Genomic DNA, 15,136 nt, shown 5'->3' on the forward strand with positions numbered 1-15,136 from the left:
GTGTTATAGGAGGGTCGACTGGTATTTATAGCCTATAGTTTAACAAAATGCGTGAGCGATCGTATAATGTAGAACACCTTACGTTGAAACCTTAAAAAAAAAAATTAAAGGTAAATCTGGATATGAATTTTCATCTACAGTATTTGAAAAACATGATGTATCGTTTTATTGGAATTATACGCGATGTTTGAACTAGAGCAATTCATTTTTAGATAAACAAAATGCACAGTAGCGTACAATTTATTTTTTATACTGAATTCTGTAACCAAAAAAAGAAAAAATCGTATAATATTAAAGACATCTGGATGAAATGTACAGTACTTTCTACTTATGCCTATTATAGACTTAGGAAAACATTTCAAAATTACGTTTATAAAAATCTAACCTATTAGCTGTGCTGTACAAATTACCGTACAAAAACTACTGTACAAATTAAATAAATCATCATTTAATATTTCGTAATACGAAAGTTTTCAAAGTCGAATTGATTGCTTTGTAGAATCTGGTGATGAAGTTCGCAATAAGAAAAGAAAATCTAAGATATACAAAAGTATTTTCTATCGAATATGATGAAAAGTTAAGATTATTGCGAATCATTAATCCAGAAAAAGATTTTTTTGGGGGGAGGGATTTCTTAAAATTAATTTCTATTACACTTATTTTACGAGGAATTACAATATAAAGAGTGAAATTTATTTTCCGAGACCTTACTTTTTATTAAATAAATAGTGCTTGTTCACGCGAAGAAGACACTAGAAAAGAATGCGATGACATCGAGTGGGAGAAACTTATTTTTAAAACTAGAGTTGTTCTAGATTCGGAACAGTTTCAGTTTTAGAACTGCTGCATTTATCCATTTCGAAAATTTCATTTAAAACTAGCGATAATGACATAATACCTAAACTTGTACCTACAAGAAAAGTTATTCATAATGAAAAGTGTGTTTTGAATTCATAGTTTGATATAAATTTTATAAAATAAAATCAAATAGTAAGATAAAAAAAACGTTATTGTGTATTTAATAGGACAAAATATTATTAAAATATAACTTTATATTAATTAAAATAACATTTATATTCAATTAATGAAAGGAGCAAGTTTAAGCCTGTTTTTTTTTCCAAATTACAATAGAAATATTTAATGATCATATGAAATTTATGTCATAGGATGTCCTCCCTCGTGTACTTTACAAAATATATAATAATAATAATTTATTTTAATAAATCTAAAAAGTATTTTCTGGATTTTTAACAGTAATATATACAGTCGACCTCCCTATAACACTGTTGATAATTCCGTTTTATATGAGTTCCATGTTGTACGAGTCACTTAGATTTTACAAATATGTGAGCCGTTCACAGCCCGGCACACGTATTTGTAAAATTTAAGTGATTCGTACAACATGGAATTCATATAAAACGAAATAATCAACAGTGTTATAGGGGGGTCGTCCAATACAGAGTTAAACATAAATACAAGCAAAACTGAAACTGTTATCTAATATTATGACACATAATCGATTTCAGGCCTAAACAGAAAGTAATATTAGTTTGATTTGAAGGATATGACGATTACAATTCTTCATATTAATCTAATCTATCTACGACAGAAATAAACTACTAGACTTGAATTACATTAGTTATCTTCGATGGCTTTTAATCAAGATCGAATGGAAGCTCTCGAGAAAACAACTTACAGAAGCGAATACACCATAAAATGTTATTGCTGAACATTTTCTTTAATCAAAATTTAGTTTCTATACATATTATAATATGTTTATAGGTTTATAGGAAAGCGTACACGAACGTCATCGATTTGATAACGTATGGTGGTTGCCATAGTCTAATAATAGAACAGAATTCCGGATCTATGAGTTAATTATACAAACATAGTTGTTGGTAACAAAAATGAACAAACTCGAAATATTTTGATAAGGAACGGGTTAAAATCTCGTTATTTCTTCTCCTTTATAAACATTTATAATTCTTGTTAAACTTAATTAACTTCATGTTTGTTAAACAATAGCGATTCGTGTAACTCGTGTAGTACACGTGTAAGGGTGATGTGTCAAGATAGATGTGAACCGATATCAAATTACCAAAGGCCATTTTGTTATCTGAGTAATATCATTAAAAAAAAAATTACGTAACATCTCATTTAAATTAGTACCATTTTACTAGGGGTTAATGCCACAAAATTTGATCCCCAGCATTTCTAAACAGCGTTTTTAAATCCCAAAGGCGAATAGAATATAATTTATGAAGATAATGGGAAAGAGAAAGTGATACTGTGTTGTTAATGGCCTTTGCAGAATGATCTATGTTCAAGTTCATTTTTTTCTTCATATAAGTTTGTTAGTATTTATAATAAATGTGAAAAAAAAGTTATAATTTGTTCTTAAAATGAGGAAAAATGTTAAACAATCTAATTAATTAAAATCGCGTTATCATTAAAATATTTTATTCTTGATATAAAACGAATTTTTTTTAAAAATACAAGTCGACCACCCTATAACACTGTTGATTATTCCGTGTTATATGAATTCCATGTTGTACGAGTCACTTAAATTTTACAAATACATGTGCCATTCACAGCCCGGCACACGTATTTGTAAAATCTAAGTGACTCGTACAACATGGAATTAATATAACACGGAATAATCAACAGTGTTATAGGGGGTCGACTGTATCTCTAGGAATCATTAAGGTACTTGTTCAAAATAAGAAAACATAAGATGTATCTAAGCTTTGTATTAATAAATAATTGCATCACAAATAACTTATTTTTATGTCCTTAGATCATGGAGGAAATACTTAAAACTATTCTTTTTTATATAAGTTATTTGCAAAAACACTACAGCAATTCTCAGCAAATTTATCAGTGCATTACAAAAATTATTTAACAGGATATATACTAATTTTTTCATTTAACACTCCAAATAAGTGATCAATCAATCTGTAGTATATTCTTCTAATATTAAAACAGTTATTTTTGAGATTAAACTTAAAAAATAAAGCTATAAATAGACTAATGTTAAAAAAATAGTCTTTATAAGGATCTTATTTATAAAACAAAATAAATTTCCAGATCATAATTCAAAATAAATTCTTTAACAGAATAAAAAAATTTTATTCTGTTAAAGAAATTAAGATTAGAAGAAAAAAAAATCCTTAAACAGACTAACAGTATTTTATAAAGATATAAATTTTAAAATATAAAAGAAATTGTTTTCTTGCAGAAAGAAAAAACATAAAAAAAAAAAAAAAAAATTATTTATAAAATATTAAGATTGAAAAATAAATTATTATTCACGAGAATAAGATTCTTAAAACAGTTAAAGAACAAATCACTTTTAACAGATTAAGACTACAAACAGGTATCTTGATAGATTATCATTATGAAACATTTTAAAAGATTAAAAATGTTTCATAAAGAATTTGTTGTTAAATCTTAAAAGATTAAGGTTTAACATCAGACACTTAAATAATCTAGGATTAAAAGAATCAACCTTTTGGAAAAACTATGATAAGAGAACACTTAAGATATAGAAGCCATGAATACTGCGTTTTGAGATTAAGATTATACAAATAATTCTTTTTGAATGGTATAAAATTAACTGATCTAGCGTATAAAAACAGTTTTACTCGTGTTTATTTTCTTAAACCATTAATACAATTTTTCTAAGACACTGTATTAACAAGAAAAAATAACTTATTTTTATACATTTATTTCTGAACAAATCCTATTTTTCTTTACACATTACTTTTGATAAACTGAAAACATTTTGATCAAATTTTATATTCTATAATTAAATTTTAAACTAAAAATAATTAAATAATAAACTTCTTTTTAGAAAGCTTTTAATACAATTAATATATTCAATTAAGTTATAAATTTAATCTAATTTATCTAATTTAGAAAGTGCTCGTAAATAAAAATAAAAATTATATTTGAAAATCGGTGGATACAAAGAAGTAATTATAATAACTAGTCCTACTGATTATTAAAATGATAATTCAAACTAAATACTTTATTATTTTTTTTTAGTAATGATAATAAATCTATATACTAATTATAACTAATGATATAAATCATTATATTAAAATCTGCAGTTATGAAAATTTATTGTCGTTTTACTTATTATTTATCAAAATTTTATTCAAACCGTATCATAAAATATCACTTTCTTTCTCTTCCACTACAAAGATCATTTTGAAATTTCTCTCAAAATTTATTTTTTGAATGCTCTTTATTTTGATAAATATACATACGCATAAACATTAAACAATATAAATTGTTCTATTACTGTTTACATTAAGGATAAATCAATAAATTATATACTTTTTTTCTTCTCTACACACTTCATATTGATCATAAGTATGGCTAGAAGTTTGCACTATTTAACCATTCTCATCTAATTTTCGCTTTTAGTCATACATCATAATGTTATCCCGGCTTATTACAAACTTGAATTTCCGCACATTGTTACTGTTTTCTTATCATTTTTACATTGTACGAAGCATTCTTTCAACATCTCATTGCATTCTTTTCTTTTTTTTCTTTCTCAAGTTTGAATTCTTATCTTTAGCTATATATGTATTGTCTTGCCTTTCACTCTGTCTGCACAAAATCCTTTAAGAAAGTGTATAATTTACATAAATTATTTAAAATGAAGAATAAACTTCATTCTATATAAATCAGTAAAATAATTAAAGTTTCTACCTAGTAGATATTTTGTTATTCTTATTTTCTAGAAAATGAAAGTGTTTTCTAATTAAAGGATACAATAAAATGATTAATTTCATCAACTCTAACTTTTTAGGTCATCTAGATTCTCATAATAATGATTTCTATGAATAGGCAGTTCCACAATCAATGTAACTCAAGGCTAATCTCTTAAAATTACTTTAAACAACCTATTTATTTTATTTTTCTACACAAAAATCTCACTTTTGATGGGCTACTACATTGTGTATTTTTCTTTCTGAAATACATTCTACACCAAATCCACAGCTATCTAAATCATTACTTTTATTAAAACATCCAAATAGTCCAAATTCAGTAAGTTAATCAAAAATAATTCTATATTTTTGATTATTATAAGTATCAAAATGCTACAATTTAATTTAAAAAATTTTTTTTTTTTAATTAGATTAAAAAATAAAATTCTAATCTGTTAAATCTATATTATTAAATGAAAATACAATAATTTATACTGCAATAAACTCATGCATAAGAAGAAAAATTGATGATAAAAACTCATTTTCAAAATAATTTAAGGCCTTAAGAAACAAACAGATAAAAAATTCTTGTGCCTGCATAAAAATCAAACTTTTATATCCCTAAAATAAATGTTTTAAAACTTATTTCCTTTATGATCATTCTGATTTTAATAATAAATTGTTAAATTCATTTGATTACACCTCCTGAATGCACTTAAGGCCTATGAATAAGCCTAATTTACTAGTACTAACAGGTAATTAGGCCTACCGCTTAAATCATTAACCACAGTAGAAAACAATTTCTAATCTTCTATATAATTGAGAGATTGACTTATTTGGCTATTTGTCATTCATTTAGATAATTACATAAAAGAAAACTTGACAATTAATATAATTTCCTAGTAGGCCTAAATCTACTGTTTTCCAAAATGGTCCTGATTAATGCAGAAAGTAATTAAAGTTACAGATGAATATCACGCGATTAATCATCATAGGTAGAGGAGTTTTGTGATTGTATTTAAACAGGTTGTACTGTACAGCAAGTACAGCAACCAAACCAATGGGGATTAATATCAGTTTAATCGAGGATGTGTCTAGATTTTGATGATGTTTAAACTTAAGCTTTTGTTAAATATAGGCCTATAATCTGTATCTCAATTGGTTGTAGATTTGTTACAAATTTATAATTTCATCTTTATATCAGCTGTAACGAAAATCTTTTAAACTATGAGTCAATTACAGTCGATCCCCTATAACACTGTTGATAATTCCGTTTTATATGAATTTCGTGTTGTACGAGTCACTTAGATTTTACAAATACGTGAGCCGTTCACAGCCCGGCAAACGTATTTGTAAAATTTAAGTGACTCGTACAACATGGAATTCATATAAAACGGTATTATCAACAGTGTTATAGAGGGGTCGACTGTATACAAGTTTATGCGCATAATTGTTCAATCATTCTATCTATAAACGTTTTCGATTTATAGAATAAACTTCTGTAAAGATTTACACGATTAATTCTATTATCTAAATAGGTTTTAAGTGATTTGAAAGAGATTATCAAAGAACGAACGATACCGAGTGACCTACTATAAACATCAATAAATAGATAAGTACGGTTGTATGTTTATCTACACTTATCTGACAGGCTGAAATCTGTATTTAGTACAATATATGTACGGCTAAACGATTCGGATTTCTCTACGTAAATTAAAAAAAAAACGTATTTATGATTGAAAAAATTATATTAAACTGTATGTTTAACAACCGTTTCTTTAGATATGTAGTACAGTACAATGAAAAGAATAAAACAGTTAAATTTTGTTACAAGGATACTTATTTGAATCTGCCACCTTAAACAAACAGAATAGAGATTTTTTGGAGGTCACTTTCTTATACAAATAATTTAACTTTACTTAAAAAAAAACTATTATTTCAAAGAATTTTTGTTATAATGGAGAAAACCGGTAAAATTGGTATAAAAATTCGGTCATAAGTTGCAACTTAACCAGTTATAATTCATGCATATATTTTGTAGAATTTGTTATTGTTATTTTAAAATCTGATCCAAGGGTTTAGAATTTATTTATGTCATTAATTTTAATATAAGCAATCGTATGTCACAAGTAGATGCTTTGTAACTTATACCTGGCGCGTATTTTTCTAATATCGATCGACACAAGACTGGAAAAAGAAATGGTCCACAGATTAATGAATCGAACAATAGAAGAGCGAGAGAGAGAGAGAGTCTTTTAAGCCGTTCGGCTTCAAAAGTAGAACTCGAGAGGGGGGCAATAAATGAAATGCACTTCCGACGCCGACGCTACAGGATTGGATTTCCAGCATATGCAAACCATTACAAATGGTGTCTTGTCATTTAAGATGCTGTCTTTGCAAGAAAAATGGAGAGTTTGTTCCTACCATCTATCGTTTTCTCAGAAATACGATTAATATTTGTATTTTGTAACATTAACTTAGCAAGGATATTAACAAACTTATACGATACAGTACACGTCGGTACTAGGTTTTATACATCTCACGCCAAGTGAAAGATCTACGTAATAATAATTTAAAAAATGTACAGTACAGTATATTTCTAGATTGTCGTAAGTAGCTATTTAAAGTTTAAATCATTTCTTCATAAGAGATATCAATGGACAGCTGGCTGGTAATTCTATATACTAAATCGTGACTGAATATTCGAAGACTACAATAAACAATGCAGGACGCCCACTTCTAAGAAATAGGCCTACGAATATACAAACACAGTATACAAGAAGACATTGTTACAAGTGGGATCTAGTTTGATACGCTTCTTTGCAGAATAAGCCGTTATTATCGCGTTGTATAGAACTAATTACATCTACATAACGGTTATCAGTTATGAGGGTCGTCCAAGCTTTAGCATTAATGACGTGTTTATATAGTCGTACGTGATTGCCTGTTCCTGCGCGCGCGCACTGATGCATACCAAACTGTCCTGTAGGAGGTCTTGCGTGTACCCTCCTAATTTATCCGTTTCACTTTGCATGTTGTGGCTTCCTCTACTGAAAAACGTATAACTAAAACGATGAAATCGAGTATCTTTAATGTACGAGTATAGTTGTATCGTAAATGGTTTCGTTTATGGTACCAGAATGTTAAGGGTGGATCGTCCTCTTCGGTTATCATTTCAACAAAAGAGGATAGGTAAAAAGAATGCACGCTCCTCGTCATTTTTCATTCTTTAGAACATTTTTATGCCAAGCTGCCACGGGGTACGAGCATACCTTAGCGGGTGCACAAACGTCCTGATGGAGCTGTGGGAGACACCGTGTCCTTGCCACTTGTCAGGACACACCTGAGGACACGCAGGGATCAGACAAACCCCAACTCGTTATCTTATTTCTAAGAGAATTAATAGCCTGAACCTAAAAAAATCAGCGGAAATTCATTGTTCTGTCTCTCTTTGCGTTGCACGTTAATTATCATCTTTAGTTAGACATTGGGTAATAACTTCGAGGAACTGTTGTCACAACTTTAATTCCTCGGGCTACGGATAATTTTTTTTTAATCCTGTAGCGTGCTACAGAAGTCACCTTTCTTTCAATGAAAACACGAAGCTACGAGAGTTGCGTAAACGTAATTTCTATTTAATAGAAAAATGAAACAAATTATCATTCAAATAATACGAAAAAATATCAAAACGGTATTTCCATTTCTTAACAAAGTTTGAATGAGAACGAACAAGAAATCCCGTGAGTCTTATGTGGTAGTGCAATGGCCAGAAACTGTGCAGTAAAGGAAAGAAACAAACTCAGCTTGACGAGTATAATGTCATTTGCTGTGACACTAACACCATCGGAGTCGATGATGTTACCGATGGCGATAAAGGTGATGCATCTCGAAGTCGATGAGACATAAAATAAACGCATCCTAGGAAATTAAAAGCTTTCAACGGAAACAGCAAGAAATCCTACTCTGGATGCATCTAACTGGCAAAAAACTTTCTACAAAACGTCCAAATTGTCTGAAAGATTCTTGATATTATAATCCAATCATTCGCGTACAGAATATAAAGCTTTCAATGAGAAACGTACTGTATAATATTTACTTAAAATCTACTTTTTCTGCTTTTATTCATTCTGGGAAAATTATAACTGCTGTCCTCTTGGTTTAAATGCTTTCTCTAAGCAAAATGCAGCAATAAATTCCAATCCCTCATTGCCTTTTATACTGTGTACGTAAAAGACGTGATCTCGATTTCATAATTATAATTAGTTTCAGCTAAACTTAAAGATTTGAATTGTCCAACATTAGAAAGGGAATGTATCTCGGGTATCGTTAGTCTGACGAAAATCGATCTCGTAAAGAAATTTTTAATTTTATACCAGAATGTATACATTAACAAATATTACTCTCGACTGTTTCCATGTTGCAAACAAATGTATAGGCTTATCAAAACAGTATCTTCTTTAGTTTTAAAGTATATAATAAATATATGCTTCTCAAAATTAAAATATGAATAAATCATATAGAGTACATTGAATGCATTCGAAAACCTTTTCCAACGAGTGAAAATATAACAAAGTATAATTTTAAAGAGCTTCTGAGTACCACTTTACAATCTATATCACGTAGAGTAATGCAAACATAATAAAAATTAATGCCATCTACCTCTGCACCATTTATATTCTATTAATTACGATAGAGACGTTTACTCTCGGTAGCATGTGCTTAATTATTTAATCACCCTCTATAAACAACTGCATTTAATTTTATAGATTGCGACTACTCACTGGAAGAATTGTAAATAAAGAGTATCAAGGAATTTACATATTTGATCTAGATACATCTATCCGTATACAAACGAAAGGATGAACGAAGGATTTAGTTTAAACAAATACTAATAAGCAATTAACAATATCGTTTCCACTTATGGGAATTTGCATAAGTATGTTAATACGAGAAGATGGGTTCTCATTCTTGAAACTTCTAATATTCACGCTTATGGATCTCGTGTGTTGTACACCATTCAGTCACACTTGACACGTTACAAGTGTGGAACATGTCAAGTATTCGATGGGCCTCGTGTACTTTATACAAAACTCAATTACAATGTCGCGTTTCCTGCAACACAGATCTGAAGCTCAGTTTCAATGAGGTGTTGACAATAACGGAAAGCATGCTCATTTTACACCTGCTCAAATATATACACCGAATTATACCTGTATCTATACTTTATGTAATGCTTAAGTTATACTAGATGTTGATTGTATTTGAGATATAATTGCATGGTGAGAAGCAGTCAGCTTCACACCATGCAATTATAATACCGTACTTATACAAGACATCCTGTCTGTTTCTGTGTTATACCAATCATACAAACAGACAAATCATGCAACGTAATACGGCATGATAACGGAAAAAAACATCATACTACTTTCTCTGTATTCTATCTAATTTTATTGACTATTGTATCATAAAATTTATCTTTACTTTCAAACCTTAGATAATCCGAGATATGTAAGAATCCTCATAATTAACCTATTCATTACGAAATAAAACATTTACCTTAGCATAAAATCTTTCATAAACCTTAACACGATTTTAAGCGTGAGAAATAAGAGAGGGAAAAGACTGTACTCACCCGATCCAAGCGGAAGAGATGCCTGGATATAGCGACTGTGCAAAGAAGAGTCTGCTGCTGTACATGAGGGTACCAGACCGGCGGTATGTCGAGCCAAATCCGTGAAAAGAGGAGAGGGTGTGGCAGTGTCCATCACGGCCGAACTGGATAGGAAGCGCGACCGATCTGGCTGGCCGTCCATCGGACACAGGCCTGTCTGGTCATGGGGTAGACGGCTTTTACGTCATCCGGTCCATTCTAACCAGTCCATTGAAGCTGCACCTAAAAATACAATATACAATCATATAAATATTATCGGCCAAATATGTTAAATGATTCAACTTTATTGTATAAGTCATCGTGCACCATAATATCAAATCCTAATCCGATTTATACAAATCTGGAAATAATTTAATAGGTGGAGATTTCGACCCAATTTCACTGGTAAACTGATTTTATCGTCGTTTCCCCTTATGAAAAACTGCTTACGTTTCGATTTGTCAGTCCACCCACGTGTTTTTAGATAAAATTATTAAACCTAGTATCTAGCCATATGAAATTTATATACTACTTTTTATATGGGAATAAGAAAATTCCATTAATTTCTTTATTTCTGTTCAAATTGATTCAACTTGAATGTGACGCGACTTCATCTTTTATTGCATTTTTAATGCTTGCTTTTACAAGATAATTTTCTTATATATATAGCAAACTGAATAATTGACTTTGAAAAGATTTCATTGTTTATAAAAATATAATTTGCATCTCTGTAAACCAAAAATGTTTTCAAAGAACGTGAGGGAAAACAACGTAGAAAAATTTAAGAGCAAATAGGGAACAAGAGAGAATGGGGAATACGTATGTTTCAACTGACTTTTTACGCCTTTCATATGAAGATGTCAGATCTAGAATGATAAAAATTTACTAGATAACATCTACATATGAAATGAAAAGTAGTTGTACCGAAAGACTATGAGGATAAATTTTTTTTTTTTTTTTGAGTCTGTTTACTCAACGTTTACAGAATTATAAGCAGTATAATAAAATCCAAAACGTAATCAATCTACTACAAAAGAACCATTAACATAACACAGAAAGAATAATAATAAGTATTATTAAACAGTCTCGAACTAATTAATTTCATTTAAAAATTTTTTAATTGACGAAAAACTGACTTCAATTAGGCTATATATATATATTTTAATAATGATTTATAATACATGTAAATCAGCGAATCAAAGAGTAGACAGACTAGTCTGTAGAACGGATGTATTTAGATGTCGAAATGTCGAGAAAAAGTTCATTATACGGATTAGACGACATCTGTGCAAATTTCAAAATGATTAGATAACTGGTTCCCGGAATAATTACCATCAAAGGAAACACCACCACCAAGCGACTCTGCATTACTGCACTTCTGTAAAGACTGATAGTGGGAGGTTGGAATATATATATATATATTTTTTTTTCCTCAAAACATTAACGAGTACAACCATTGTATAATTACACATTTGGTTGGCTGGTGACATTGATGATTTTCGTTAACAATAACACGCGAAATCATCAGCGTTTTGTTTGTCTGTTAAGTTTACATGGCCGTTAGTAGTGTTTCTTGTACAGTACATTCCAGGTTCTAGTAAACTTTCAGTCAAGGGATCTAGAATGTGTGTGTGCACGTTATCTTTCTTCGGTTGTTTCAATTTAGTCTAAAAATGTAAACAAAGCATTATATTTCTTCCAGGATTTTGTTGTTTTGTATATATTATAGGCTATATTACGTCTAAATATTATCTTTTAATAATTAAGGAGTGTAGAATATACTCAAATTTTAGACTATATACAGTCGACCCCCCTATAAGATATAGATACGTTCCAATTTATTAGGAATCCGATTTCTTACAAGTCGTTCCAATCACAGCCCGACACGTGTGAAGTTTACGGACTNTATATATATATATATTTTACATACAGTCTTTCTTGTAATCGAATCGTATCGGCAGAAGGAAAGGTTTCATACAAGGCAGTACAGAAGAATACTGTATTTTTTTTTATTTTTCACAAAAGTGCTAGATGAGGTTAACGGTATACCACAAAAGGATTTTGTATAGCTTTTTGACGACTGCATTTACTGAAAAAGCAGGCCAGGAAACGAACGTTTTGTTATATTTTTCAACATTTCTACTCCAGTATAAATTACATTTTATAATGTTACTTTCTGATATCAGTTCTTATACATCCCTTTTTTATTATTATTAAGAGAGAATTTTTGTTATCATGATAGAAAAAATGTTCTTGTTATTGATAAGGACAAATTATAAAAATAAAATTGTATATTAATTCCATAGAGAGCAGTCTTTTGTTAAACTTTTTATAACTACACGGATGGACTAAATGAAGAAAAAAAAAACCATTAGCATTAGATGAAATAAAAATAAAATATAATATAATTTGCAATAATCTAGTTATTCTCTCTATCGTCTTAGTTTTAGTACAATATTTTCAAGACTTTTTTAGAATTTATATAATCGCTTGAAGTTTCTAAATAGCCTAAAACTAGATCTATAACTTCAGAAAAATCTATCTAATATAACAGAACTTCATAAACAGGATACAAAAGATAAATTACCTTATCAAATATTAAATACTGTATAAAGTTTCATTATTTGTATAAAAAAAAAAAACTTTCCATAGAAGACAAATTCACTTTAATCTGAAGAATTTTCACCATTTGAAAGCCTTTCCATTATAAGCTGTTAGACGTAATTATGATTTAGAGGGAGAAAATACCAGTTTAAAAAATAATTTTCGTTATTTAAAGCAAATACAAAAACGTTAATATTACTGTTTATAAAAAATTATTAAATTAACGTTGGTTATTCTCCATTTGAAATTAGTACTAAATAGACTGTCTTCATTAAGTATAGACTGTCATAAGAATCTTTCTTCTACGACTTTCTCTAGCATAAACCCCCCTATAATACTGTTGATTATTCTGTTTTAAGTGAATTTCATGTTGTACGAGTCACTTAGATTTTGCAAATACGTGCGCCAGGCTGTGAACGGCTCACGTATTTGTAAAATCTAAGTGACTCGTACAACATGTAATTCAGATAAAACGGAAAAATCAATGATCTTATAGGAGGGTCGACTGTATTAATGCAAACGATTGTTTCACCCTTCGAGTTTTAATGGATTAATGAGAAAAATCGTTTGTACCAACGATAAAATTTTTAAAAGATTCAAATAAAATAAGCGACAGATTTGTCTGTAGTAATAATTTTTCTTTTCTAAAGTTTACTATAAAAACTTGCAATATTAATAATATAGAAGTAACTTATGGATTCGTATAACAACCGCATGGAGTGTAATGTAAAGAAGAATTACCAAAACATACATATATAATAAGCCTTTGGCGTGTATTTTATATCAGTCTTCTATAAATTACAGTTTATTTGACTGGCATGATAAATGTGAAAAATTCTTCATTATTTTAATATATTCCAATGAGTTATAGATTAATCAAATCAAGTCTTATGAAAATGTAAACACGATCGATAGAAAAATCTCTTTACATACACGCTACTTTCCAAGATCTGTTCCAGAAACTAACATTAAAAAAACACAAAAAAAAAAAATTTATTTGCTACAGAATACTACGACTTTCAACAGATTCCACCGTAGACGATTAATGAGAAAATTACGATTTGGATTTTTAATAAGCGTAAAATCTGCCAGATATAATCATAAAAGGCGCAGGTTTAGTACAGTTATTACTACTGCGGAAAACATTCGGGAGGAAGAAAAAACAAACACACACACACACACACACACACATACACACCAAGCTATCCTTTCGCGCCTCTACAGCACCAGATGGCAGTTTCATTCCAAAACGGTTCTGGCAACTTTCCAAAAGTGTGACGTCAAAGCTCTCTTAAGCTGAAGAAAGAGAAGAGAGAGAGAGAGAGAGAGAAAAAAAAAGAAGAGGAGACATTAAATTTTACAGCAGACACTTTCTTTGTCTTCCACCACCTAAGTAAGTGGTGCCGATATCGCCATTGGTTGAATTTTGGGCCACGTGCCAGCTAAGGAAACAAAATAACCTAAAACGTCGCTTGTGCTTTAAGTCAAAAATAACAAAAGAAAGAAAGAAAAAAAAAAAGTTATATAGGGGTGTTTCCCAGCTATTGACAGGTATCATTTTTAGTACAGGTCGGAGAGCTCGACACACGCTAAGAACGGCGCTCGAACGTCAGGTCAGTAAACCAGTCAAGGTTCTCCTCCTACCTCCTGAGGTTGGACAAGATGTAATTGGCAGATATCTGCATCTGCAGCTATTGTGATTTGCAACCATCTGCCTGTAGATTAGCTTAATGCGGGACGGTGGTCACGTACGGGGCCCAGATGGATGAAAGTATAGCTACATATCATGGTCGAACAATCTCGGCTCTAACAAACACAATGATGTGTTAAACGATTTGTTCCACTCAGATTACAGATTGCACCTTCTCCATCTTGTTTTCTGCTATTTAAAAAAAAAAACTATGGCTTTCTATGTAAATTTATAGTTAAAGCAGCAAATTTCCAAAGAGTAAAGATAAGTGTCTCTTTTGATTTTTTTTTTTTTTTCCTTCCTCCCCTTCGATTTACAAAGAAAACTTAAAAACTGGATTCGGGTTCGAGTTCGATGACTAGATATCTACGTCACCGCATCAGATCGGGTGAAAAATGATATCCTGTGCCTCTACCACATCAAAAAGAATCAGTCTAGTGTAGTGGAAAATAAAACGAATTGCTGATTCTG

The 15,136-nt window shown here is 30.0% G+C and overlaps 1 protein-coding gene across 1 annotated transcript in view; it reads right to left on the minus strand.

Annotated features, from left to right (window-relative positions):
* LOC111633996 (serine-rich adhesin for platelets-like) overlaps positions 1-15,136 on the minus strand; it is a 158,988-nt gene that overhangs the window by 124,703 nt on the left and 19,149 nt on the right. Inside the window, exon 2 of the mRNA XM_023378663.1 lies at positions 10,354-10,614. Coding sequence (XP_023234431.1) covers positions 10,354-10,534 — 181 coding nt within the window. The 5' untranslated portion in view covers positions 10,535-10,614. The remainder of the gene's footprint in view (positions 1-10,353; positions 10,615-15,136) is intronic.

This window comes from Centruroides sculpturatus, unplaced genomic scaffold (genome assembly GCF_000671375.1).
Source record: "Centruroides sculpturatus isolate CEXI.00-Female unplaced genomic scaffold, Cexi_2.0 scaffold826, whole genome shotgun sequence".
Classification (NCBI taxonomy): domain Eukaryota; kingdom Metazoa; phylum Arthropoda; class Arachnida; order Scorpiones; family Buthidae; genus Centruroides; species Centruroides sculpturatus.